Consider the following 26401-nt stretch of genomic DNA (forward strand, 5'->3'; position numbering starts at 1 on the left):
GCTGGGGCGGGGGGTTTAAGAAGCCCCCGGGCCGCGTCCCCCCCGCCGCGCCCGCGGCCCCCGGGTCCACGTCAGAGCGCCGGCCTCCCAGGAATGCCGCCCGGCCCGCGGGTGGGGGCCGCGCCGAGCCCGCCGGCCCCGCCTCCCTCCCCCTCCCCCACCCGGCCGCCCGCGGGAGGGGGTCTACCGCCCCCGGCCCGGGGCGCGGCCCCGGGGAGGCTCGGGGCCGGGCGCCGCCGCCGCCGCCGCGCGGGAAAGGTGGAGAGCAGAGCTGGAAAGTGAGGGGTGAGGGCCGCCAACACCCCAAAGCTGAACATCGCCGGTCGGGCATATACCCCGCCACCGGCGAGATGAGAGGCTCCTGGGGAAACTAAGTCCAGTGGTTAGGGCAAAACACGCTGATCGGGTGTTGACAGAACTTTCTGGATTGGTTGGTGGCAGGGCTGTTGACAGGGCCTGGGAGTCCTGGCGTCTAGCCCAGGGTATTGTCCACCTGCGGACAGGGAAGGGAAGTGTGTGTGCTTGTGTGCAGATAGACAGACGCTGCCCAACCCGAGAAGCCTTAGAGTAGGGGTGCTCCCCTTGATGGGTAAAAAGTCTCACCTGAAGCCCAAACCCAGGGTCCCAGGGGAAAGACGGCGGCTACCCCTGACTCAGTGTCCCTGTCACCAGCCTGTTTGTCCTCATCCTCTCAGAATGAAGCTGAGCTCAGGAGAAGGGTACCCAGTGAGTCACACGGTGCCCCCCCACCCCCAGTTCTGACTCAACCAAGGTGATGAGAGGGGAGGGAGGGCCTCGGTACAGTAGTACCCGGAAGCCCCCTGGGCAGTGTGCCCATTTGGGCCACAGGGCAGATCCTTCAAGTCAAAGGGCAGGTTAGCCAGACAGAGACAGGAGAGCCCGGCCTAGAGCAGCCAAGGGGAGACACTTTGGGGCTGGTGGGCAGGGAGAGCCCCAGGGAGCCTGCCAGGAGGCCTGGGCAGGACTGGGCTCGGGGTAAACCAAGGCAGCTGGAGGCCTAGGGAGTGGTGACAGCAGGGCAACGGAGACACTTAAAGAGAGCAGCTGGCCTGGGGTGAGCTGGAAAAGCAGAAGGACATACTTGTGTAAAGAGAATACGTATCCTGCAATTCTGTAGGATGTGTGTGTCCCACACCTCCTGGTGTCCCCTTTAGGTCAGACTTTCTCCTCTTTCCCATCCTTCTGGTCCCATAAGTTTGGGCCCCGACTCAAGTTGTGTGATAACGGAAATTTGGGAGGTGTCTGGTGAATCCTTCCACCTTATTCCTCTTCTCCCACCAGGCCTGGTGACAAGGAAAAGAGAAGTAGGCATCTCTGAGGGCAGGACGAGGGCAATCCCTGTTCTGGAGCTCTCGGGAAGCAATTCGGGAGCTTTGTAGGGGGCAGTGTTTCTGGCAAAAGAGGTTCCTGAATGATTTCTTTCCCTCCTCATTAGTTGGGGGGGGGGGAGGGGTAGAGAAGGGACCAGAAACAGAAAAAGGACCTGCTGTGCGTGGCTTGTTGCGGGGGGGAGCTCTGGGGGCCCTGATAGTGACAGGCAGGATATAAATAGCTTGGGCCCCAGCGGCTCATGTTCTGTCGGCTGCCTGTGACGAGGTGCTCAGGAATTCCACTCTCCTGTTGGCACCCCTCCTTCCCTATCTCCAGAACTCTCCTTCCCCCCATGCCACCTTATCCCATGGCCAAAACCAACCATTAGGCATGAGTGCTGATGGAGAGATCCTGTGGAGAGATGCCCAGCTCCTGGGGACACATGACACGTAGCTGGGTCTCACAAGGGAAGTTGTGTGTGTGTATGTGTGTGTGTGTGTGTGTGTCTGCGTGAAGGCAGACTTCTGTCACCCAACCTGAGGTGCCAGCTCAGGATTCAGTGATGTTGTCTTTGAAGCCCTGAGGTGTAGATCTGATTAAGGATGGGTGCCTCTCCCTGAGCCTCCGGGCAGAAGAGGAAGGGGTAACGTTTATCTGGAGCTGACAGCCCTTTACAGACCCTAATGGCTCATGGTCCTGTTTCGTGGGCATGACCTGAGGTCCCTTAGTAAGCTGAGGGCCTCCCCGAAGGTGGGGGGTGTTCAGAGGGAAGACAGCAAGTGGAGCGAGAACCCTCCCTCCCCCTTCTCGGGCCTTCTCTCCAGTGGAGGTCTGCGGGCAGCCCCAGAGGAGTGAGTGGATGGTCCGCAGAGGGGTGCCCAGTGCCAGGGATGGTTCCCGGCACCCTTCTCACCCCCCTTCTCCCCAGAAACCCGAGCCTGTCGCTCTCCAGGATAAATCAGGGCCTGACTCAGGCTGCAGCCAGCCAGTCACAATCAGCCTGATCCAGGCGCGGACTGGTGACTCAGCCCTCAATATAGCCCATGAGCCCAGGCCCCAGGCCCAGCCATGAGGGCTGGAACACATCGTGCCCAAGGCTGGTCCTAGGGCCTGCCAAGCGGGACCCCCTCCCTGAGAGAGGCTGATGTGTTCCTCCGTGAGCCAGGCAGGGACACAGAGAGGGGCTTACAGGGGGTTTCATCAGCTGAGTATTTGGGGCAGTGTTGCCTGTGGCCAACAGGCTGTTTATAGCCCCCTGACTCACCACCCGCTGACCTGTCTCAGGAGACCAGGTTGCCTGGCTTTTCACCTGGCCCTGCCTCTCCCATCAAGGGGCACAGCTTGTCAGCCACTGACATTGGCCATATTTAACTTGGGCTGAGCAGAATCTGAGGGAGCAGGTCCATTGGGCCATGTTTGAAAATCTTTTTCTGGAACTAGGGCCATTTCCTTAGGTGCCTGGGATGTCACCGGGATGGCACCAGGCTGGCCAGGCTCATAGCAGACACTTAGATCAGTCTGGGATTACTGACTGTGGCCGTGACCCAGGTGTGGTAGGGTGGAAAGATCCATAGGCTGAATGCCAGCCTCCTCTCTTCTGCTTCTGAAACCTTGGGCAAATAATGTCACTCTTTGGGGCCTCGATTTTCTCATCCACAAAATAGAGTTAATCATACTCCCATAGGGATTTTTTTTTTTTTTTTTTTTTTTTTTTGGCCATGCTCACAGCATGCGGAAGTTCCCAGGTCAGCATTCGAACCCGAGCCACAGCTATCACCAGAGCCACAGCAGTGAAAACACTGGATCCTTAACCCACTGAGCCATGAGGGAACTCCTCATAGGGACTTTTTTTCATGTGTAAAGATGAAAGGAGATAACATGTAAAGTGATTAGCGTGGTGCCTGGCAGCTGATAGAGGATCAGAAAAAAAAAAAAAGAGTTTGCTTCCTCTGCTGGTACCCTGGGGACCAAGAGGGTCCTAGTGAGCTAGGCCATCCTCACAGCCGTGTCCATCCCCTGTCGAGTCCACTGCCAGTATCTCCCATTGCTCCCCTCTTCCCTTCACTGCATCCTAACACTCCAGCTACCAGAATCATAGTTAGAGCCCTTGTGATCTTCAGGCCCACCTACTGTGCCCCCCACCAGCAGCTGGTCCTTGACAGGGGTGGCAGGTGGTGTGCTCTGCCACGTAGCCTGGGAGGGAGAACAGAGGAGATGGCAGGGCAGGGAGAGAGCAGAAAGGAAGCAGTTGTGCAGAGGGCCCTAGAGAGGGGAGATGGAGCCCCCTGGAGGTGTTTTGGGTCCTTGGTTCTATCTGGGTCTGGACCTGACTGCATGCCTCCTTGCGGCTTCTAGGAGACACCCCTGTAGACTTCAGGCTAAGCTCAGGGGACCATTTCACATTAAACACAGGCAGACCTCTTTAATCTACTCTGCTACCAGTGCATTAGCAGAACCGGGAAGCACAGAACCCACACCAAAGAAGAGCAGGGTATTCGAAAATGAGCCAACAGAGGCCAGGTATCCTCAAGGGAAGTGCTCTGTATTCTAAGCAAGGAGGCTGAGGCAAGGGACCTCTTTCCTGTCTGTGCGGGCTCTGGGTTTGGGGCCTGGCAAGAGCCAGGTAATGTCCTGACTGGGAGCTGACTGCCTACCAGACCACGACCTCCGTCTTGGCTCCAAATCCGAAGTTAAAGCAGTGCTGCTCAGCAGTGGGTAATCTTCCAGTCCTTTCCCACACATGTTCTCCAGCTAGCTGGTGGCTGGACTAAAGTGGATAAAAAGCAGAGTTTCGGAGTTCTGGTGTGTGGCTCAGCAGGTTAAGAAGCCGACGTTGTCTCTGTGACGATGTGGGTTTGATCCCTGGCCTCGCTCGGTCGGTTAAGGACCTCGCTTGCTACAGCCCCGGCTGCAGATGCGGCTCAGGTCAGGTGTTGCCTTGGCTGTGGTGTAGGCCGGCAGTTGCAGCTCTCATTTGACCCCTAGCCCAGGAACTTTCATGTGCTGCAGGTGGGGCCCTAAAAAAAGCAGTGCTTCACTACACTTAATAGCAAAGAGGCAGTGGTAGCAGGTGGATTGGAAAGGAATTTCAATTAGGTTACAACTGAGAATCCACAATCCAATATAATTAAGTGCTGTGCTTCTCAAATTTTATTGTGCCTACTAGTCAACTGGGGATCCTGTTAAAATGTAGATACTGTGTGTGGGCCATGCTTTGAGTAGCAAGGGGCTAGGTCACCCTAAATCAGCCCTATTTTCGAAGAGAAGCTCTTTAGAGGGAGGCAGAAGGGGCCCGAGGAATGGCCTTCAATCTGCCCAGGTGCAGCCCTGTGTGTAGGGGCTGGTCATGATTTCAGCACTGGCCCCAGGCCTGCTGGAAAGACTCCTGGTCAGTCAGCCTTGTCACTCCTCTGGGCTGCGCACAATTTTTTTTTTTTTTTTTGTCTTTTTTTGCTATTTCTTGGGCCACTCCCACAGCATATGGAGGTTCCCAGGCTAGGGGTCGAATTGGAGCTGTAGCCACTGGCCTACGCCACAGCCACAGCAACGCGGGATCCAAGCCACGTCTGCGACCTACACCACAGCTCATGGCAACGCCGGATCCTTAACCCATTGAGCAAGGCCGGGGGTTGAACCCGCAACCACCTCGTGGTTCCCAGTCGGATTCGTTAACCACTGCGCCGCGACGGGAACTCCTGCACACAATTTTTAAATCTCCTAATTTGAAATGTCCTTGCTACTTATTCCCCCTAGGAAAAGACCCAGGAAGAAATGAATTCATTTAGCTTAGCAGTGCCCACCACGGTACATACTCTGTACGTATGTGTTGCTTTGGATATTTGGGTGAATGAAACTCCTGGGGTATCAAGTGGGAAGGAGGCAGAGAGAGGGTCCCAGGAACCCAGCAGACAGGGGACCAAGCAGCCCACTCTGGCTCAGGAATACACTTGGGGGCTTCTGTATGGAAACGTCCATGATGAGACCACCCATCATGAAGGGTTCCATAGGAACGAAGTCACCAGGAAGACATAAATTATCGTCATTCTGCTCATCCCCAATTGGATCACTTTTCAGTCCTGTGCCTAGCTCCTGAAATCCAGGAGGCTGGCCTTGAAAAACCGTCACCTGGGTACTTCTGCTCTCTGGCTCCCAGTTGGGATCAGCCAATGACAGGCACCCATGGGAAACTGGCAAATGGGAAGAGTGGGTGGAGGAGCACATCAACTGCCCCCCTTCACTGCGGCTCTGACACCTGACACGGGCCACACCCCCCACCCCTTCCAGGCCTCCAGCTCTTGCTCCCTCCCCTTTCCCCCGCAGGCCTGGGAGGGTAGCCACTTTCCACGGCTCTGCTCGGGTGCCTGGGGACTTCATTACTGCTTGTTGGTTCTCCGGACTCTGCCTTCTGTACGCAGTCCCTTCACTGAATGTGTTTACTGCAGGCCCCTGAGTGATTATTAATTCATCGCTGAGAGCACACCCCTTGAGAAATGGTAAGAACTGACCCGTGAAGGCTCACACACACATCTTCTCACAGTAGATTTGAGCACAGAACCCAAGGGCAGGTCATTTGGCCCCCCTCACCCAAAGCACCCAGATTGTTCCACTTCTCTGCACACAGCTGGGCTCCTTGGGAGGGTTAGGAGGTGCGGAACAATCCATCTGTGATTCGGCTGGCAGCACAAAGAGCCAGCTTCAGTTCTGAGGTCGTCGGTAGGGTGAGGAGTCGTACTTAGAAACCTTAAGTGAGTAGCTGCCTTTAACCCAGTCGTTCTGTGTTGTGAGGTAGTCAACAAATAAAAAGCCACAAAGTCTCATTTCATTCAGCTGACATTTAATTACAAGGAACCTAGGTCCTTAGACGAGGCAGGAGATGGGAGCCAGTAGTTCCCCATAAGCCTTTCCAGCCCGAGTGGCTGAGGCTAAGGAGATGGGGACACGTGGAACATATGGGTGGGGCGGGGGCTCTGGCACGGTGTGTCCTGCCCAAAGCTGAGGGTAGTGGCCACTGGGGATCTGCCCTCTCGGCTGGCCCAGGCCCGCCATCACTCCATGAGGCAGAACTCTGTCTCCTGCGGTCGCATGTTGGGTAACACATACAGAGCCACAGCTGCAAGAGCCAAGAACACCATAGGCTTCCACATCCCAAACATGTTCTGTGGGGACCAAAGACAAACGGTGAGTGTCCAGCCTTCTGAACCCCTCCCTGAGCCAGAGATCCCTGCCTGCTGGTGCTGGAGAGCGAAGTGAGAAGCATCACGGCCCGGTCTCTCTTACCTCCTGGGTAACCGCTGGAGACACTGTGGCCTTAGTCCCGGCCCCACTAGGGGTCGGGAACAACACTACGAGCACCGCCTGGGGCGAGTGCCTGTGTTCATGCCTCACGGAGTCAGCAGAAGGCCAGCTCCTGTGCGAAGGAGCAAGCTCGGGAGCAGACTTCAGGGTGGCCAAGAGATTGCAGGAGAAAGGATCGGATGCCATGGCAAGAAAACGAGGGTAAATTTGGGCCCGTGGGAAAAGCAGCGGCATCAACCGCTTGATGGAGAAGTGACCTCAGAGTCAAGAGGACACTAAGACTGGCGGCGGGTGGGGGGAGGCAAGGGCACCACGGAGCCCAGGCAAACGTGAGGTTCTCAGGCAGCCCAGCCCTTTTGTGGCAAATGAGGTCCTTGAAGGAAATTCAAGGAAGCCAGTCAGGGGCTCTGGGAGGCACATGCCAGGTCATTAAAACAGCCCCGGTCACCCGGCGTGTCGGAGTGGCCTCCTGAGCACGTGCTAGAGTGTGCTGAGGCTTTCAGACTCTGCAGACCGCAGCAGATCCTGCTGATTCGTGGGACAACAAAAAAGCATCATTTCGGCAACATGAAATCTTGGACAAGAAAACATATATACCTGGGGAAGTCATTCCTATTTGTATTCCTTTTTAAAACACCATTACTTGAAAAACAATTTGGGTTTTGAGGCATAAGCTATGCTGTAACATATCAGGAAGATGGTTTTAAGTCAGGATGAAGAATGAACCATTAATGCCGAGAATGCATTTGTTTGGAGAATAAGTGGATCTAAAAAGATTTTCATTCTTTTTTTTTTTTTTGCAGCCTACGCTACAGCCACAGCAAGGCAGGATCCAAGCCGCATCTGTGACCCACACCACAGCTCTCAGCAACACCAGATACTTCACCCACCAAGCAAGGCCAGGGATCGAACCTGTTTCTTCATAGATGCTAGTCAGGTTCGGTACTGCTGAGCCACAATGGGAACTCCTAAAAAGAGGATTCTTAAGCCAAAAATCAAGAGCAAAGACAATCCCTTGCATTTGTGGGAAGAGTTACTCAGAGGCATAGAAGATACGGAAAGCAAAGCCACGTTGGAGGTGCACGTACAGAGTAACCCACGAGAGAAGCTAATGAAAGAGGGAGCTAGAAAAAAACACCTACTCAGATGCTCACGTCCGAACACGCACTGTGAAGATGTCAGTCTGATGTTCTTAGAGGAGGAAAGGGCTGGACGCCTTAGATGTGAACTGCTGCCCTTTACACGGGGCAGAGGTGAGACTCCAGACTGGCTGAGGAGAGGGCGGGATTGGGTGTCCTGTAGGCGTGACTCCCAATTTCAGAGCTCTCCTTTCAGACCCGGTTACTGAACTGACAGATCAAGGAAACCGTGTTTGGGGACTTTCTCGGCATTTGACAAGATTTCCCACAATCTCCTTGGAGAGGCTGAGGAAACAAGAGCCGGATGACAGCGTCTGCTGTGAGAGCATCTGAAAGTGGCCAGTGGGCTGGCTGAGAGCGGGGAGAGGAACACTCCTGTGATGTGGGCGAAGATAAGAAGGTGGCTGGTCACCCTGGAGGATAAGGTGAAGCTGGCAGTGAAAGTCAATATTTGGGAACCACAGGGTGAAGATTAAAAACAAACGAAAAACTTCATAGGTGAGAACAATGGACAATGGGCCATGCCTAATAGAGATGAATGAATGGGAAATTTTTTTTTTTGTCTTTTCTAGGGCTGCTTCCTGCAGCATATGGAGGGTCCCAGGCTAGGGGTCTAATTGGAGCTGTAGCTACCAGCCTACACCAGAGCCACGGCAACGCGGGATCCGAGCCATGTCTGCCGACCCACACCACTGCACCACGACGGGAACTCCATAAATGGGAAATGCTGGATTTGAAATTCTTGGATCCAGAAACTCAGCTGCAGGCCAAGGATGGGGATGGAGGGAGGATGCTTAGCATATGCACTGTGCAAAGGGGCTTTATAAACAATACGTGAAAGGGGGGAGGGAGTGGGATGGAGGGGCAGTTGGGGGGTTTTGGAAGCAAACTGTTTTATTTGGAACGGATGGGCAATGGGGCCCTACCGTACAGCACAGGGAACTGTGTGTGACTGGGTCACTTTGTCATACCACAGAAACTGAAAAAACATTATAAACCAACTATACGTTAATTTAAAAAAAAATACATGAAACAAACTGGCCATGTAATCCTCGGTATCAAGAGCGCTAATGGGATCAGAGGCTGCATGAAGAAGGTGCTGTGCGGTGTCTTCCTAATTACTTGAAAGCAACCAAGGAAAATTGCTCAAAACGAGGAGAGATGGAAGGGGAAACAGGATTGGTATTTTATCTGTTGCCAAGGTTAAGACCTTAGAATCTGACCTGCAATTTACTGGCTGTATCACTTAACCTTTCTACACCTTAGCCAGATCACATACAAAATGGTAGCTCCCCCTCACTGGATTTCTGGGAAAATTAAACGAGTCCATACATATCAGGTGATTAGAACGGTGCTGGCACACAGTACGCATTAGGTAAGCGTACACTCTTTGCATTATTTATGTGGTGTGTTATTCACAAAGCACTTCCATATACATGAATGCATCTGATCCTCATGTAAGGAGACCAGAGGATTTATCATTTGGGGCCTACATTTGAAGAAGTTAATGTTCAGATTATGCATTTTGCCCCCAGAGACTTAGCTGTCACAAGCAGAGACAGACACCCAGGTACTCTGCCCACTGTCGGCCACTCCCCTCTGCTGCCTCAGTCCCTGGATGGGGAGCTGCGTACGGCAGTGTCGCCAGGCGCTGGGCACACGTACCAGGCTCCCCAGGAGGACCCTTACCCAGGAGCTGCTTCCTCTCACTCTGGCCAGGCCTGGGTGGGTATGAGTAGGTGAAAGGTGATGGCTGAATGCTTTGGGTCTCAACCCACAGGGACTCAGTAACCGGGGGGTGTGCAGGGAGGAACAGGTACGGGGAGAGACCCCTCTCACCAACTGGAATGTCTCAAAGAAGAGAGGAGAAGGGCTGAAGAGGAACAAAAGGAAGAGGAGGAAAGGAAATGGTGATAAATGCCACCAACGAATGCTTCAGCGGCCACTCTGAACATGCGCGCTGAGCCAATTACACGCCATTTCCAGCGATGGGAGCAGAGGGTGGGGGAGTGGGAGTGGCGGGGGGTGGGGAGCATGAGAAAGGAGCCAACACAGGCCAAGGGGGAAGCACTTATGGGTCCTGGAATGGTTCTACTTTGGGCCATAAGACCACATTCCCCCTCCTGGATTCGGTGTCCTGTTGACAGATCCGATTACATGGACTGGTGCCCAGAATACATCAGTCTGGTTCCCTGAGAACATGGCATCTCTGGTTAATGGAAACTTTTCACCAATACCACAGTTCCTCCAGAAAGCCTAGCTTGGGAAGCCAGTCACACTAGAATCTGGCCCCTCAAAGGGATGTGGCATTCTCATCCTGATGTTTTTGAGACCAGAAGCCCCAAACCAGAGAACTTCTCAGTAGAAAGTATGTCACATGGTAGGGGTTTGATGCCAAAGCTGAAGGGCAAATTGAGGCTGCCCTCATACAAAGGACCCTGAGGGGGTGGGGGTCACAGCTCCCCAGATCTCCTCTCTCACCCAATGGCAAAGGCAGTGATGCCTTATTTTGCCATTCTGGGTAGTGACAGGTGAGAGCTTGGCTCTGGGGCTAAACAAAGACGAAAGGCAGCCAGGCCAGCCTTGCAGACAGACATCAGCTCATCAGCAGTCGTCAAGGGAGCTTGAAAGTAGCCACAACGCTGGGATCATTCACATTTTCCCAGCCAGGGGACAGGAACTCACACCATGTCAACAGTGAGCATTCCAACTCCCTATGTGTTGCAAAGACAGGCTCCGAGATGTGATGGGCTTTGTGGCAGCCCAAGGAAAAGCCAGGACTAAAACTCAGACCTGAATATCACCTGTCGTAAAACAGCAAAGCAAGAAGCAAGCAGCAGAGAGAAAAGGGAAAGAGGAGAGGCCAGGGCAAGCTGCACCCTCCCTCTATCCCTCGGAAGGAGAGGACGCAATACCAGTACCTGCGTTAGGACGACGTCTCAGCCCACCAGCACCAGAGCAAAGCCGATATGACCACCAGGCCTACAAGAGGCAAGGAGAAGATGGGGGGATCGGGGGCAGGGGATGGCTGCAACACATCACATGAGAAAGAGGCACGAGGAGCGACCAGGAGATGAGAGATGGGGTGAAAAGACATCAACACATGAATCCAACAGATAATGAACATGATAAAACAAAGGGAAAAGAGAAAGAGATCAAGAGGTTAAATAAACAACAGGTAAGCGAGAGCGGTGGTGTTTCTTCTCCGCTGCTTGGGCCTGGTACTTCCCACTAGTGGCCTGTGGAAGACGCAAAACCGAACGAGTTAAGCAGCGGCTTAGGTCCAATGTGGGTGGTGGGTCCACGTTTCTGGCTTGTCATAGCCGCCTCAAATCTTGCCAAGCAAGGGTTCTGTCTCTAGCCCTTTCCTGTAGGTCAGTAACTGGGAAAGCGGAGCGCCAGGGAGCAGAGCTGGGCTCTCCAGACGAGTAGGATGTCTTAACTTCGCCTGGGTAACTCTAGGAAGAACAGCCTCTTGCCAGGCCACCTGTCCCTTTGTTAGCCGTGTGTTCTGGCTGCTCTCCACCAAGTCTCAGTATTCTGGGCTCTGGTCCCTACCATCCCCTTGGAGTCCAATGCTGTAGTTGTGAGACAAAATGCCCTAAAACAAACACACACCAGCAAAGGGCTAGCTCTTGACGGCACCCATCTTTCAGAGAGAAACTGGATGTGCCAGTGGTCACGTGTGTGCCAGTAGAGCTGCCTGTACAAGATGCAGGACCCACTGAGGCAAAGGGCCCCTTCTATGTGTAGACACAGGGAATGTACTTGACTTTGAAGGAGAAAAATCTGGTTAGGTGTTTAGAAATGTGGCACCTGGAAAGCATGGAAATCTATGTGCCTCTGAACCAGCATGTGGCGGGATATGAAGAATTCAAAGAAACAGAACAGTGGAGAAAGGGCTGTGGTTATCCCACTTTTCACATCCTAAGTAACAGTCCTCTGCCACAAAGCTGGTTTTTTTTTTTTTTTTTCTTTCTTTCTCTGTTTTTTAGGGCTGTACTTGTGGCATAAGGACGTTAGGGTTCAAATTGGAGCTACAGCTGCCGGTGTACACCACAGCCACAGCAACGCCAGATCCGAGCCGTGTCTGCAACCCATACCACAGCTCACAGCAATGCTGGGTCCTTAACCTACTGAGCAGGGCCAGGAACCGAACCCGCCTCTTCATGGATACTAGTTGGGTTCGTTACCGCTCAGCCACAAGGCGAACTCCCCGTCCTCTGCCACCAGGTTAAGAGAACTGTAACTGGGTGCTTAGCCAGTGCAGCAGACTGAACTGCTGGAAGATTCCAGATAACCTTCAAGCTGACTGGGTCATCCCATCACAAGTGGCTTATTTTCTTCCCCTGTTCAGAAAGAACTTGTAAAGATTGAGTCAGTCACTACTCAAACCCTTCAGAAGTCAGAGCCCTCCGTGAATGTCACCCAGGGCAGGGATTCAGTGGGCGTGTACTTGGATAGATGTGCAGTTGTCAACGCAGAGAAATACTTTTGTACAGTTGGTACACGGACCAGGCTGGTCCCAGCCCGACCTTTCAAGATCCGGTACTAACGGGTTAGGACTCTGGCTGGTCTCCCTAGTCTGGCCAACGCCCCTACTGTATAGTCGGAAATATTCTATTACATCTGATCAGCCTGGCCCCAGCCTCGTGCCACGTCCTACACAGAGCCCAGTGGGCGACACCAGCCACTCCCCGCCCCTCACAGCCAGACATCAACCGTAGCAGGGCACCTCAGGCAAAGCAGGACGGAGTGACTGGCCCAGGCTGACAGAAATGCCCGTCAGCACCCTCCTGAAGTAAGTACCAGGCGCTACCACGTGAAGGAACCGAGGCGGGACTCCAACCGGCCCACCCTGGTTCCCAGAGCAGGTGGTCTTGGTGAGGCAGCTCCGCAGCCGGCTGCCTAAGGCCGCCGCTTCCCGCAGACGCTGCTCTCCCCAAGCCCACCTCTGCGTCCCCCTTCCCCCGGGGCTGTGCCGCAGAGCTCGCTGGCCCCGACTCTGCCAAGGTCCATCCGAGGGCCGGGTTGCCCCCAAACGCTGGGCACCTGCGCCCAAGAGCCCATTTCCCATGTGATCCAGCCTTTGGCTTCTGTTACCTTTTTGCTCTCAGAAAGTTTGAGGGGGTTGTTTTCCTCCGCAGCTTCATCCTCGTCCTCCTCTTGGTCGGCTTCCTCCTTGCCCTCCTGGCTGCGGGCCTCCTCGAACCCCTCCGCCTGATCTTCTTGGGGTTCGACCTCTTTAGGGTCTGATGGCTCAGAAACTAGGTCAGCCCAGGATGCCTCCTTCTTCTCCTCCTCCTTTTCCGCTTTCATTTCCTCCTTCTTTCCCTCTTTTGTTAGATCATCCAAGGCCATCTGGCTGGCCTTGTAGTAGAGCACCACCTCCAGACTCTGCGGGGCAGGGGCGGGGCAGGATGGGGATGCTGTGACCTGCTGGTCCCCACCCGCACGACGATGCTGAGCCCTCTCAAGAACGCGCTGCTTCCCAGCTTGTCAGGGTGCACGGAGAGCACACAGGGCGGAGGGCAGTCACCCCCGGCCTCTCTGGACCCGAACCTCATCTCTCTGGCCATTTCCAAGCAGAGCTAGGGAGTCTCCTCCTCAACTGCCACTTCCAACCTCAGCCTGGCGACTCCCATTTTATCCAATCCTCTTCCACCTATGTGTACACCACTGCTTTGAACAAATTCCTCTCTTTTCATCCATTTAGTCCTTCTCTTGGGCATGTGACCCCAGGAAGAACAGGGGGTGCAGAAAACCGCACTGGACGGATCGAAAGAGTCGGCCAGCCGAGAAGCTGTCGTGCCAGGTCTGGGTGGGCTGCATCCCGCTCTCCCCCGCCTTCCCAGGAAGAGGGGGTACCAAATCGCCACTAGGATGGACTATTCTGGACACATTAGAGATCCCAGAAGCTTCTTGACACATACTTCCCCTGGTCGGAATGGAAGCAGGGATGATTCTTCCTCCCAGGATCTCCTTTAACCTCCTGCTTGTCTGGCTACTACGGTTCCTACTCACCTTTCCAGCCTCAAAGCAGCCCTCAGAATTCTCCAGGTTTGGCTTGGCCACCTTTTTATGTGTAACCCCATTGGCGTTCTTGTTCGTGTTCTTATTGCCATTCTTTCCCTTGGTTTCTTTGGCAGCAGAGGACCTCTTCTCTTTGAGTTGGCGAAGCTCTTCCTGGCAGCACTGCAGCTGCCCCTCCAGCTGCTCCTGCACGGCCAGGAGCCGCCCCTGCTCGTCCATGCTAGCCTGGTACTGCAGCTGCAGCTCCCGCAGTTTGGCCTGCAGGTCTCTGATCTGTTGGCAGTGGAGGGCCAGTTACCGGCAGCCGAGCCTGCGTGATCCGCCTGGCCCCTGCCTGGGTGTCTCTGCCTCAGACATGTCCCTGCTAAAGCCTAGAGGGAGGTAGATAACTCAGAGCATTCAACTGTGGCCAGTGAGCCTTCGGAGCAGCGTTGCAGAGAGCGCTCCCTAACTGGAGGCACCTGATGACTGACATCCAACGTGGCCAAAAAAAGATAGCTTAAATTATGTTTGTACTGTGACCTCTCTGGGGTATAACTACAGGTCTCCTCCTTCTGAACCCCAGGGCTTTATTTTGTCATTTTTGATGGAATGGCCTGCTTCGCCCGAGGTATTTCTCTAGGAGGTACAATCGCCTAAGGAACTATGGCTCACTCCTGAGACTGGACCTGGGCTCCCGCACCTCTCCCTGCAAACAGAAGCAAGTGCCAGCCCTGCTCCCTAGTTTCGTCACATCACTCCTGGCTTCTGGCAGCACGTCACGGTCTCCTGAGCAGGTACAGATACTAAGCGACCTGGGCCCACGTGCTCCTTGCTCTCTGAACCGCTCCCTGACACACGGTGGCCCCCACTGGACCGTGGCCTACTCCCTCTCGGGCAGAGACCGCGACTTCTGTCCCACGCCCAGTGGGTGCAGAGCCTCTTCTGGGCATTATGAGAGAGCCAAAAGGAGACACTGCCCTGGCCTGGACCTGCCTGCAGTCTAGCTGAAGAAACAAGACAGATACACACAAAATAACTAAGGAAAATTGGCAGGTGAAAAAATACAACTCTCCAGGAGTGCTCAAGGACAAACGAGAGAGTAGAAGCGGCCAAGGGGAAAAAAAAGTCATTCAAGGAGTCTTGATGATCATTCACTCCCAGCACAGTGGGAGCCTGAGAAACATCCACCAGCGCCCAGGCTCCTGGGGCTCAGGTCCTGCTCTGTCCCTCTGACCAAGAGGAGGGCAACTGTACGGAGCTGGCGGCGAGCTTTCTCGCTCTCCTAGGCCTCTCTGAAAGGGCTCTGACCTCCTCTGGTTCTAGGGACTCCTGCCTCCCTCCAAGCATTACCTCGTTCTTGTCGTTCTGGGAGGTAGCGGGCTTCTCAGCGGGCTTCTCGAAGCATTCCATGCACTCCTTGAATTCCTTCTCACAGGCATCCAGCTCTTCCTTCAGCTCTTTCTGTTTGTCCAGCAGCTTCTTCATCCGCTCCTGCAGCAGGCTGTGCTCCTCCTGGCTGAGCTGGTACAGGCCCTGCACTCCCTGCAGCTTGACCAACACCTTGGCAACCGTGACCTCTAAGCACTGTGGGGGGCGGGGAGTGGTGACAGCCTGCGGAGAGGCCCTGGCCCCCCGCCCACTCTCGGCTAGGCCCTTTCTTGGGTATAAAACAATGGCCACAGGCTCTGCAGAGGCCCGGGGCGGGGTGGGGGGTGGGGTACAGTATTTCTTCCCATGAAGAACATCACGACTGCACAGACCAGAAGTCGTGAACCCGGGACCTCCACCCAGATGGGGTGCCTCGCAAGAGACGGGCAGCCTACCTCCCGCTTCGCCTTGAAGTTCCCCAGCTCAGCTCTGGGCCCAGCTCACATCTGGGCACTTCTCCCACAACCTGTCTTGCTAACAGGTCTGACCTGACGTCTGGCTACCTTTACCTCCACATCCTCAGGCTCGGCAAGTTCGTTGTCAGCGCTGCTGCTGACATAACTCTTGTGAAAGACGTCAGAGCTGCTGCTGCTGCCGTAACTCCTCTTACAGGCAGTGCTGCTGCTGCTGCTGCGGTAACTCCTCCCCCAGGACTCCCTGGTGTTGCTGCTGCTGCTGTCATAGCTCTTGAGAAAGCTCTCTTCGCTGGCCTGGCTGCTGCTGCTGTAGCTCTTGTGATAGCTCTCGTTGTCATCAATGTCACAGCTCTTGTCCTCTCTGCTGGCGGTCGTGCTCCCGTAACTCTTCTTGTAGGACTCAAGGCTCATTTTTAGAGAAGGGGACTGGGCTTGGAGCAGCTGCATTTCTTCCAGGCAGAGCTGCAAGTCGGCCTGCAGCCTCTTCCGCTCCTCCAGCAGCCGCTCCTGCTCCTTGTGCAGCCGCTCCTGCTCGGTCTGACTGGCCTCGTACAGCTCCTGCAGAACCTCTATCTGGGCGACGATCACCTTGGACTGGCGGGAGCGGGGGAAACAGCGTTACTCGAGACCCCGCGGTCCCTCCAGCTTCGCCGGCCTGGGGCGGATGTCCGGGAGCACATGTCTGAGAACCGCACCCCAACCTCCTCAGCACAGTCCTAGGTCTGCATCCTCACAGCACACCCCCAGGGGACTGGCCTGTGTTGGTTTCTGGCTCATCAGGGAACACCGCCGGGGCAGGCCCTCCATGAATCCCCGGCTGCCGCTGCTGCTGGTTTGTATGCTCTGGTAATGCCCTCTCTCCCTGGAGCAGTGCCGAGTGGCTCTCGAGACCACTCGGGCTCCTTCCGCTCCCCTCTTCTCAGTCAGGTGCACCCAGGATCCCGACCTCTGGGGCCCAGGGCCCTCCTCCGCCCTCAGTTCTAAAATCAGCCCTGGCCTTGGATGGGAGCGTGTAAGGAACTCCTTCCTCAGAGGATGCAGACTTGGAATCAAGCTTTCACTATGAGTCCTTGCACCTCTTGCCCCAATTCTGAATCTGGCCTCTGGGCACACTTCCCAGGCCCTCTGGGCCTGGCTTCTTGGCTGCTGATGCCCAGGATGAGACTTGATCGGATAAGGACATATTTTATACCTGGTTCCTGGTCTCTGTTGTCCAGGCTGAAATCTGAGGCCCCTGGAATGTGACCAAATCTCACAGATTGGCCTTCCACTATTCCTTGCCTCTGCCTGTCTAGGCTGATACCTGAGTGAGGAGATTCCACCTAAATTGAAATGGTCTGTCTGCTCTTCCTTGCCTCCCACTGAGGCCTCAGACCAAATCATCTCCCAAGCCTGAATGGACTTGTCTGGAAATCTCTACCGGGGTGACCTCGGGGGCATGACCACTTGCTGGTGCCTGAGACTCAGCGATTCTCTAGTCTAAGCCCTCTGGCCTGGCTGTGACTGCCACAAAGCCCCAAAGAAGGTAGGGTGGTCAGCGCCACAAAGCCCCTATGCGGGAGAGTCTTCCCTTGGAAATGAATGGCCTCAGAGGGGCCTCATGGAGGCCCCCACGAGGTCACCGATTTTGAACACTGGAAAGCACACGCTTCCATTACCACCTGGCTCGCGAGGAAAGGAGGACACATTGAGAGTCGGTCCTAAGGAATCCAAGTAAACACTAGGTTGATCTCCTTCTAAGTACAACTGGAAGACGCGAGGTCGAAGGGATTGAGTCAAATTATCAGGAGATCTCAGACTGCCAGGTCCTAAGGGTTTGCAGAGCTTCACCTGGGTATGCATCTGGGGAACGAGCTCAGGTCATATCTAAAGCCAATCTTAATGAGCCCAGTGGTCCCTGGTCCTGGCTCCGAGGGCAGGGCGTTCGCTTCCTCCTTGCTCCTGGCGAAAGAGGCCTTCCCAACTCTGACCCCTCTGTGGAGCCCCCGTTGCCTGCCACGCCTCTGCCCCCGGGACCGGCTCCCTGCCTTGGGCGACGTCCGGCTATGGTTACCTTGCTACTGTTACCACATTTTGAGGACTTGGGTGATCTGGAATTCTCAGGACCCTCCAACACTTCCCGGAAACCAGACTCCTTGAAATGCTGCAGTGCGCTGTGCAGTTCTAACTGCTCCTTTATTACACATTCTTGATTCTGTATCAGTTTTTTCTGCTCCTCCTGCATGCCTTGGTAGAGCAACTGGAGTTCACACAGGTTTTGTAACTTTGTAAGTAGCTCCTGACTCTGTGAGGTACAAAGGAGGCAGGAGCTGTGGTGGTTCCACGGGGAGACCTCTGCCTCCTTCCCGCCGGGGACCCTTGCCTTAAGGGAGCTGGCAGTGTACAGCCCACCGGCCAGGGGCATTGTAGTCTTTCTATGGAGACCTATTCGTTGAGTGGTAGTGACCTTATACGTTGGGATGCATTTTGCAGTTGACAAAGTTCTTTCAAGAACATTTTCTGCGCACAGACTAAATATCTAACTATGAAATGCTGGACAGATCCCAGAGTACAGGATGCATTTTAAGACTTAAGACCCTAATCAGTTATCCTCAACTGTTCTGTTTGAGGGGACTGGTGAGCAAGTAGGGAGTGGCTGGCTAGGAAAAGAAGTTGGAGCCCCACCCTTTTACCTCTCCCAAGTGCAGTCACACCCAGGAAGCTCCTCCGAGCGGCTTCTCCTAGCTAGCAGCCGTGTCTGGCTGTGGTTACCTTGTGGAAGAGACCAGATTTGGGCAGCGGGAACGTGAGCCTGTGCAGCTCTTCTTGCAGCTGGCCCTGCTCCTCCTGCATCCTCCTCTGCTCCTCCAGGAGCTCGCACTGCTGCATCTGCAGCTGGCCCATCTCCTTCTGGCTGGCCTTGTACCTCTCCTGCAATTCTGTCAGTCTGAAGAGCAGGGTGTCACACTGCGGGCGGGGCGGGTGCGGTACGGAGGAGGGGCCGTTACCCTGGGGGGCAGGCTCCCCTGTCTCTGCCTCTCCAATTGGGCACGAGAGTGCCTTTGCACTCTTACCTCTCGTGATTCATCAGGGTCTCCCCCCTGCTCCACAGTCACCTTAGACAGATCACCCCAAGCCCCGCTGCACCCCTGCAGGCCTCGATGCTGACAGGGCAGCCCACAGGCTGCTCTGGACCGCCCGCTGGGCTGGGCTGTACTCCTCTCTGAGGACGGCTGGCAAGGGAGCGAGTTATCAAAGTCCCTCCCTTCTCAGCAGATCTGTACCCTTTTCCCCTGTAGGGAATTCCCGTTCCTGTTACTCTCCTTATCCCCAGATCTTTCTATAACCAATTATGCTCCTTACCGCTGAGGACACGTCCTTTCACCTTTCACCCTTCACCCTAGTTTCCCCCCAGTTTTGTTGTCATGATCAGCTTTAAGAATCTTTAGAAGATTATGAATTTCTGAATTTTGGTTGAAAAGACTAAATCATCCCATGATTCCAAAAACCCAAATCTTCCGAAATCTTTTAACATCCAACTAATCTCGCTGCTGTTTTAGGACTAAAGGAGAGGCCGGTTCTGTAGGCCAGCAGCTTCTCCCTTTCGTGGTCTCTTCCGCTAGGAGAGGGGGCGATGAGCACGCTGCGGACCCCCAGACCTCTCAGTGAAGTGGGAGTGGGGGGAGGAGGAAAGTGAGCCTGGGTATAGACAGGCAGCTGGAAATCACCTCCCCCGCTGTGTCCTCCGAAAGCCTTTCCCTGGGGACACAGCCCGCTGTCGGCCGTGGCAGGAGGCGACTGGCTCCACCATCTTTTGAGAATCTTGCCCCTTTTCTCCATCATGTGTCAACATCTTTCCATTTCCTAGCGGTGACCGGGAGCTGAAAGTGCTCAACAAGCCTGACTGCTAAGGATGTGCATTTGGCACACTATAGAAAAAAAAAGGGGAAAATGAAGAAGGTAGGCCTTATCATTACCAGGATTTTCTCCTAAAAGAAAGTGAGATAAGAGTAGCATTCTGTTCCATTTAAAGATAAATTCAAAGCTTAATTCACGCTTGGAATTTAACTACTCTGAAGGCACAGAATAAATCCTGGAAGAGCCCAGGGCCTTCTCATACCCAGTCAGCACTCTGGGCACAGACCATGCCTTTCGACAAGAGCATCTCAGAAAACGGCACCTTCTCTTTCTAGCTCTGACAAAAAGAGTTATGCACATGGGCCGATGTGTGTGTTCCTCTCCACGAATGACAAGGTAGCACTACAGTTCTAATAACAAGGTATACATGTCTACACACATGGAATCATGTATAAAATCTTCAGACTAGATCCAGAGGTACTGTGGCTTGGACTCAAAGTCAAGGTAAAGTTGATGCTTTTTTTTTTTAGGGGTGCACCCACAGCATATGGAGGTTCCCAGGCTAAGGGTCTAATCGGAGCTACAGCTGCCGGTCCATGCCACAGCCACAGCCACACCAGATCTGAGCTGCATCTGCGACCTACACCACAGCTCATGACAATGCCAGATCCTTAACCCACCAAGTGAGGCGAGGGATCATGGTTACTAGTCGCATTCGCTTCCGCTGCACCACGACGGGAACTCCAAGGCAAAGTTTTAAAGTTAACTGCATGGGGCGCTGCCTCTGCTTCCTGCCTTTCCACAGTGAGCTGCGACTGGACAGGAAGTCCATCAAGCCCCTCGGTTGGATGACTTCATCTTTTGTCCCCATACCTCCTCTTTCCAGGGCTCGGGAGCTCTCACCTCTCTTAATAACAATTACCTTATTCGCACATTGCCCCTTGTCCTCTTGGATGGCCTGGGTGGTCTTGAGCTGTTGCAGCTCCTCCTGGCAGAGCAGGAAGTCCTGCTCAAGCTGATCGTACATGTGCTTCTGCTGCTCCAGCGCATCCCGGCTGGTCTGGTGGAGCCGCTTCACCTCCTGCAGCTGGGCGCGCATCTCCGTGTACTGGGGCGGGGGAGGCAGACCCTGCCGTCACCCCAGCAGCCCCTGTGGCTGCACCCCCTCCTGTCAGGCAGGGACTCAGGGGAGCCTACCCTGTCCTCTCCAGTCCTGGTTTCATCCCAACGGGAACGACCTGCGATGGGCCAGTCCCTAACAGGCTCTACCCTGGGACGCCCTCTTTTGGTGGCGAAGGAAAGGGGCTTCCTTTTGACAGGTTCCTTTTCTTTTGCTTTTTGCTTTTTAGGGCTGTAGTTGTGGCATACGGAAGTTCCCAGACTAGGGATCTAATCAGAGCTGCAGCTGCCCGCCTACACCACAGCCACAGCCACACGGTCTCTGAGCCGCGTCCGTGATCCACACCACGGCTCACGGCAACGCCAGATCCTTAATCCATTGAGCGAGGCCAGGGATTGAACCCACATCCTCATGGATACTAGTTGGGTTGGTTTCCACTATGCCACAACAGGAACCCCTACAGGCTGATTTTCTGATTCAAAATTAAAGGAAGCTGGGCCCATCATGACCCTCGGAGATCACTTTTCCACTAAGCACCTTCTTCTCTCCTTGCCGCCAAGAGCTCCTCCACAGAACTCCTACCATCCCTCTCCTCCTGGGTCCACTCACGGGAGAGCCTGCCGCTACCTTCTCTGTCACCTGCAGCTTCCTTTACCTTCTCTCTGCTGTCTTGGAAGGAGGCCACGACGCCCTTGAGGTGCTGCACCTCCGCCTCGTGGCACTGCAGGTTGTCCCGCAGCTGCTGCTGCACGTCCAGCAGCTTGTCCTTTTCACACGTGATGTTCTGGTACTGCAGCTGCAGCTTCTGGAGCCGGCACAGTAACTCCTGCGGTGGAGGGGCCCGGGGCAGTACCTCTGGGATCCGCAGCCGCTCTTCTGCTTGAGTCGCTCTCAGACTCGGACAGTCTGAGAACCCGCTTCCCCCTGCCCTGCACTTGGGGGGGTCCTCTCAGCTGGCGGAGGACTCCTGGACTTCCTCACCTGTGGCACCGCACAGGGGGTCGCTGGCGCGATCTCAGTGCTCTGCTCTTATCCCCTTCCCCCCGAGCCTCTTGGCACCTAAGCGGCCCCTCACCTCTGGTGGGTGTTACCTTCTCACTCTGGCTTTCTACGACTTGGGATTTCGTGATTTTGAGCTGCCGGAGCTCAGCCTGAAGTTGTAGCTGCACCTTCAAGAGCTCATTCTGCTCATCCTGGCTAGCATCATACTTTTGCTGTAGGGCACAGAGTCTGGTCCGCAGCTCCTCGTTCTGCGGTGGGGAGGGTGTGGACAGAACGGTTACGCTCATGAATCAGCAGACCCCTCTCCAGACCAGAGTGGCTCGTTTCCAGAGGCAGACATCTTGAGGAGCTCCCACGGGCCCATGGTTTAGTGTCTTCTCTGGGACAGACGCTGGATAATGACCACCGTTTCTAGAATGCCATGCTATGTGACTTTGCCAACTGCTCTCTGGTGGAATGTACCCCTGGTTGCAGGGCAAGGGTCAGCAGAATGCAGCCTTCCTCTGGGTCGGGCCTCCCCTGAGGGGGCGACTCCATGTGGGCCCTCTGCCCTCCCCGATGCCCTTCCCCTGTCAGTGTTTACCTGGGTGACGTCATGGGAAGTCTGAAACCGAAGCACCTCGTTCTGTGCGCACTTGAGCTCCCTCTGCAGCCGCCTTTGCTCCTCCTCGCTGGTCCGGTGATGATGCTGCAGCTCTTGCAACTCACAACACAATTTCTTACACTGTGTGGGAAACGGATCAGGAAGGCTGACTTACTACGATGGGCACGTGCACTCCAGGAACGGGCTTGGGCAGAGCATGGCGTTCTTTTTACTGGGATATTTCCAGCAGGCGAGCAAGCCAGCCCGTGGAGTACCATCTCCTGCCACAGCACGTGCCTCCTTCGTCAGCCTCGTGTCAAAGGAGGTGTTGCTGCCACAGGCCAGGAGAAGGTGAGAAGCAGCCAGTGAAGGGCGCCTGCCTCTCCCTACCTTGCTCTGCATGTCATGCATCTGCTCCTCAGCTCCCAGCAGCTGCTGTCGCAACAAATGCATTTCAGGATCAGGCTCCAGGAAGTCGGCTTCTGAAGTCTGAGACTCTGCTGACATCATACTCCGCAGTGTTTGGGACTCCAGCCACCTTTCTGTTGCTCTTCGTGTCCTGTAACCCAGAACCCCAGAGCCATGACTGGGAGAGAGCTCTGCCTGGCATCACCCGCCAGGTGTGCTTGGTCCTGATGCCTTGTTTTAGGCAAAGGATAGTCAGGAGCCTTCTACATTGTGATTCACCTCTCAAACACGCTCAGGAGATAACGGAAAAGCCCCTAGCACCTCCATCTGCAAAGGCTTGTTTGGCTCTGGGAGTGCTAGTCCAGCTGGGCTCGAGGTTGGGCCTGGAGTCAAGCCAGCTCCAATCTGGAGGCAATATGCCATTAGACTGAATAAAGTCTGTGAGGACAACCAAGGATTGCTACTCATCTATGCTAGGGCAGAGCACACCAGAACTAATGCTGAGAATGGAAGAGAACCAAATTTTATTTTATTTTATTTTTTTGTCTTTTCTAGGGCCGCACCCAAGGCATGTGGTGGTTCCCGGGCTAGGGGTCTAATCAGAGCCGTAGCCGCCGGCCTACACTAGAGCCACAGCAATGCGTGATCCAAGCCGTGTCTGCGACCTACACCACAGCTCACGACAATGCTGGATCCTTAACACACTGAGCAAGGCCAGGGATCGAACCGGCAACCTCATGGTTCCTAGTCAGATTCCTTAACCACTGAGCCACAATGGGAACTCCGAGAGAACCAAATTTTATTTATTTTTGTTTGTTTGTTTTGCTTTTTAGGGCCGCACCTGCAGCACATGGAGGTTCCCAGGCTAGGGGTCTAATCAGAGCTACAGCCGCCAGCCTACACCACTGCTCACGGCAATGCCGGATCCTTAACCCACTGAGCAAGGCCAGGGATTAAATCCTCAACCTCATGGTTCCTGATCGGATTCGTTTCCACTGCACCACGATGAGAACTCCAGAAGAGAAGTAAATTTTAGAACTCACTCAACTCTAGTCCTGGGATACCTGGGTTGGATCCCCAGGTCTGCTTCCTGGCAATATCCATACCCTTTGGATACCATGGTAAGGACCAGCCCTCCAGAGGCCGAGTGAAGCTTGTGAGCCTGGCACCTGCCTTCACTGGTTCTAACTCGGGGAAAGGGCCCCCGCCTCCGGGCTGTACCTCTCACTCTCCAGCTCTGCAAGCTGCCCTGTGAGGCTGCTGTTGCTCTCCTGCAGGGCCTGGTACTCCTCATTCAGGAAGCGGTAGCGGTCCCGCAGCTGCTGCAACTCTTCTGCAGAGGACAGGCAGAGAGGTGAGATCCCATGGAGGCAGCACTGACGACCAGCCCCCAACTCCCCTGCCTAGAAATCTGACTGCAGAAAGCTGAATAGTTTCTCTTTTTCTAAAGACAGAAGAGATACCACATGCGGAGGCCCGGAAAGTTCCATGCTGCAGTGGACCTCTGTCCTCTTTCAGATAACCGCCCTTCTTTTCATCTTCCTAGATTTCCCCTGTCTGCCCATCTTCCAAACCCCAACCAAGACAGAGTCTTGGGATTTTAGGAGCTTGTGAGCATTTTCTTAAAGTTCTTGGTTTATTGTATTTAAAGTTTCCATTCAACTGTTTATGGTTGGTTTCCTCTTACACTTTTAGCACAAAAAGCTGAGAGCGTGAACAGTCAGATGTCACACTGTCAGGCCTGGGCTTTCAACACAACCCGGGCACCCTTTTACTTTCTGACATCCTCTTACTGCCTTTATCACCACACTGAATATATTGGCCTGTACTCGGTCAAGAATTCTAATGATCTTCTATGTGCTAACGAAAAAGCCCACGCCAACCACACGCAGAAATCATCCGCAGGCATCAGCAGAGATCTCTCTTGAAATGCCCCTAAATTCCAGAAACCAATACTTTTTAATGCTGTGATAATAGGAACACCCATATCTATTGTACCTCTCCATGGTAAAGAATTATTTCTCTCAGAATACTAATTCTGCTGATTTCTTTGTTTTGTTTTGTTTTATGCTTGGTGGTTCCCAGGCTAGGGGTCAAATCAAAGCTACAGCGATGCGGGATCCGAGCTGCGACTGCGACCTAAACCACAGTTCGCAGCAACGCCGGATCCTTAACCCACTGAGCGAGGCCAGGGATCGAACCCAAAACCTCATGGTTCCTAGTCAGATTTGTTTCCGCTGTACCACAATAGGAGCTCCTGCTGATATCTAAAGAACAGTAACTTGCTCTAATTAGGACACGAAGCCTATCTTACCTACAGGTAAGATTCAATACCCTGAAATTCATTTCTAACGTTCCCTCTCTATTCCAATCAAAAGTCCTCCACATACGACCAATTACCATAGAAGGCAAGAAAGAAACGAATCTTTAATGAAAACCGACCATGTGCTAAGCATTAGCCTCGATGACTCCAGCCTCGGATTCAGTTGTGTGTGAGTGCTTTCAACACGCCAAGTGTGTCATTTAATCCCCAAAATAGCCCTACAAGGTTTTTTTTTTCTTTTAAAATTAACTTTTAGCATTCGAATAGTTTTCGATTTACAGAAAAGTTGCAAAGATAGCGCAGAATTCCCTGGGAGTGTCTTCACCCAGCGTCCCTGCTGTTAACATCTTCCCACGGGAACATCTGTCACGACTAAGGACTGAACACTGGTACTTTACTGTTAACTAAGCTCTACACTGTATACAGATCTTTCCCCATTTCCCCTAAGGTCCTTTTCCTGTTCCAGGATCCCATCCAGCTGGAAAGTTTTCTTAATCAACGCTCACAGCTGTGGAAACTGAGATTCAGGAGTTCCCGTCGTGGCTCAGTGATTAACGAATCCGACTAGGAACCATGAGGTTGCGGGTTCGATCCCTGACCTCACTCAATGGGTTAAGGATCTGGCATTGCCATGAGCTGTGGTGTAGGTCACACCACAGCTCATGGCAATGAGCTCATGGCACAGCTCGGATCCCAGGTGGCTGTGGCATAGGCCGGCAGCTACAGCTCCAACTCAGCCTTTAGCCTGGGAACCTCCATATGCCATGGGAGCGGCCCTAGAAAAGGCAAAAAGACCAAAAAAAGAAACAGAGGTTCAGAGAGACAATAACCAGGCTTAGTTCAACCCTGCTAACTGGGAGAGCTGAGATTCTGAACTCAGGTCTGCTTAACTCCAGCCCCAGCCTTTCCCCTGCGCTGGCCTCCCTCGCCTGGTACCACCAGCCCAAAGGCTCTTCCGAGAGGCCTGTTAGGGCTGGGAAAACTTGCAGTTCTTTGGTTGCCTCTGCTTGACCCGGGCCAGCACAGGGCCTCCCATTATACCCAGATCATAAATCGAGCCTCAGAATAAAGGCAAACTCTCTGATGTCAGGAAGCCTAGCAACGAGCTGGGAGGCTCGCTGAGAGCAGAGCTCTCGCTTTTGAGTACCTCATGTTTTACTGGAAATAACCTCTCTTCCTCTCCAGCTGTCTCACGCTCTGCTTTGCTGCCTCCTAAAACTTCTACTTGGGAGGGCTAAAGAACAGTAAAAATTATCAGCCAGGGACGCTGGAGGAGGACTGGAGCCTCCACCCACCCCCGAATGTGACCCAGGCAAAGCACCATGATGCCAGAGCAGGAGGAGGAGTTTTCCAAGGTGACCGGCCCCTATAATGCCCACCCCAGAACTGGAAACTTCCCCAGGAAGGGCTTTAGCACGGGCAAATCAACAAATGCCAATGGCTCTCAGAGCAAGAATTCTCAGGGTGCAGCTCCACGGTGCTATCACAACGCCACTATGGACC

At 54.1% G+C, this 26401-nt stretch overlaps 1 protein-coding gene across 19 annotated transcripts in view; it reads right to left on the reverse strand.

Annotated features, from left to right (window-relative positions):
• Positions 1-6149: 6149 nt before the first annotated feature.
• The window catches only part of CCDC136 (coiled-coil domain containing 136), a 30809-nt gene continuing 10557 nt past the window's right edge, over positions 6150-26401 (reverse strand). For 5 of the 19 annotated variants that reach the window (XM_021078698.2, XM_013990817.3, XM_021078699.2 and 2 more), the window contains 13 exons: positions 23797-23908; positions 22558-22726; positions 22168-22308; positions 21674-21832; positions 21238-21408; positions 20385-20570; positions 18377-18571; positions 17679-17909; positions 15719-16219; positions 15132-15365; positions 13791-14072; positions 12870-13163; positions 6150-6488 (listed from right to left, as the gene is read on the reverse strand). In XM_021078698.2, the coding sequence (XP_020934357.2) occupies positions 6378-6488; positions 12870-13163; positions 13791-14072; positions 15132-15365; positions 15719-16219; positions 17679-17909; positions 18377-18571; positions 20385-20570; positions 21238-21408; positions 21674-21832; positions 22168-22308; positions 22558-22726; positions 23797-23908 (2786 nt within the window). In that variant the 3' untranslated portion in view covers positions 6150-6377. Of the gene's footprint in view, positions 6489-10687; positions 10795-12869; positions 13164-13790; positions 14073-15131; positions 15366-15604; positions 16220-17678; positions 17910-18376; positions 18572-20384; positions 20571-21237; positions 21409-21673; positions 21833-22167; positions 22309-22557; positions 22727-23796; positions 23909-26401 lie in introns of all 19 variants that reach the window. The other 14 variants (XM_085005521.1, XM_085005525.1, XM_085005523.1 and 11 more) reach the window with 10 other exon arrangements.

This window comes from Sus scrofa, chromosome 18 (assembly GCF_054392235.1).
Source record: "Sus scrofa isolate SSC_HxYL_T2T_F1_AM1 chromosome 18, Sscrofa_HxYL_maternal_Yorkshire_Landrace_v2.0, whole genome shotgun sequence".
NCBI classification, from domain to species: domain Eukaryota; kingdom Metazoa; phylum Chordata; class Mammalia; order Artiodactyla; family Suidae; genus Sus; species Sus scrofa.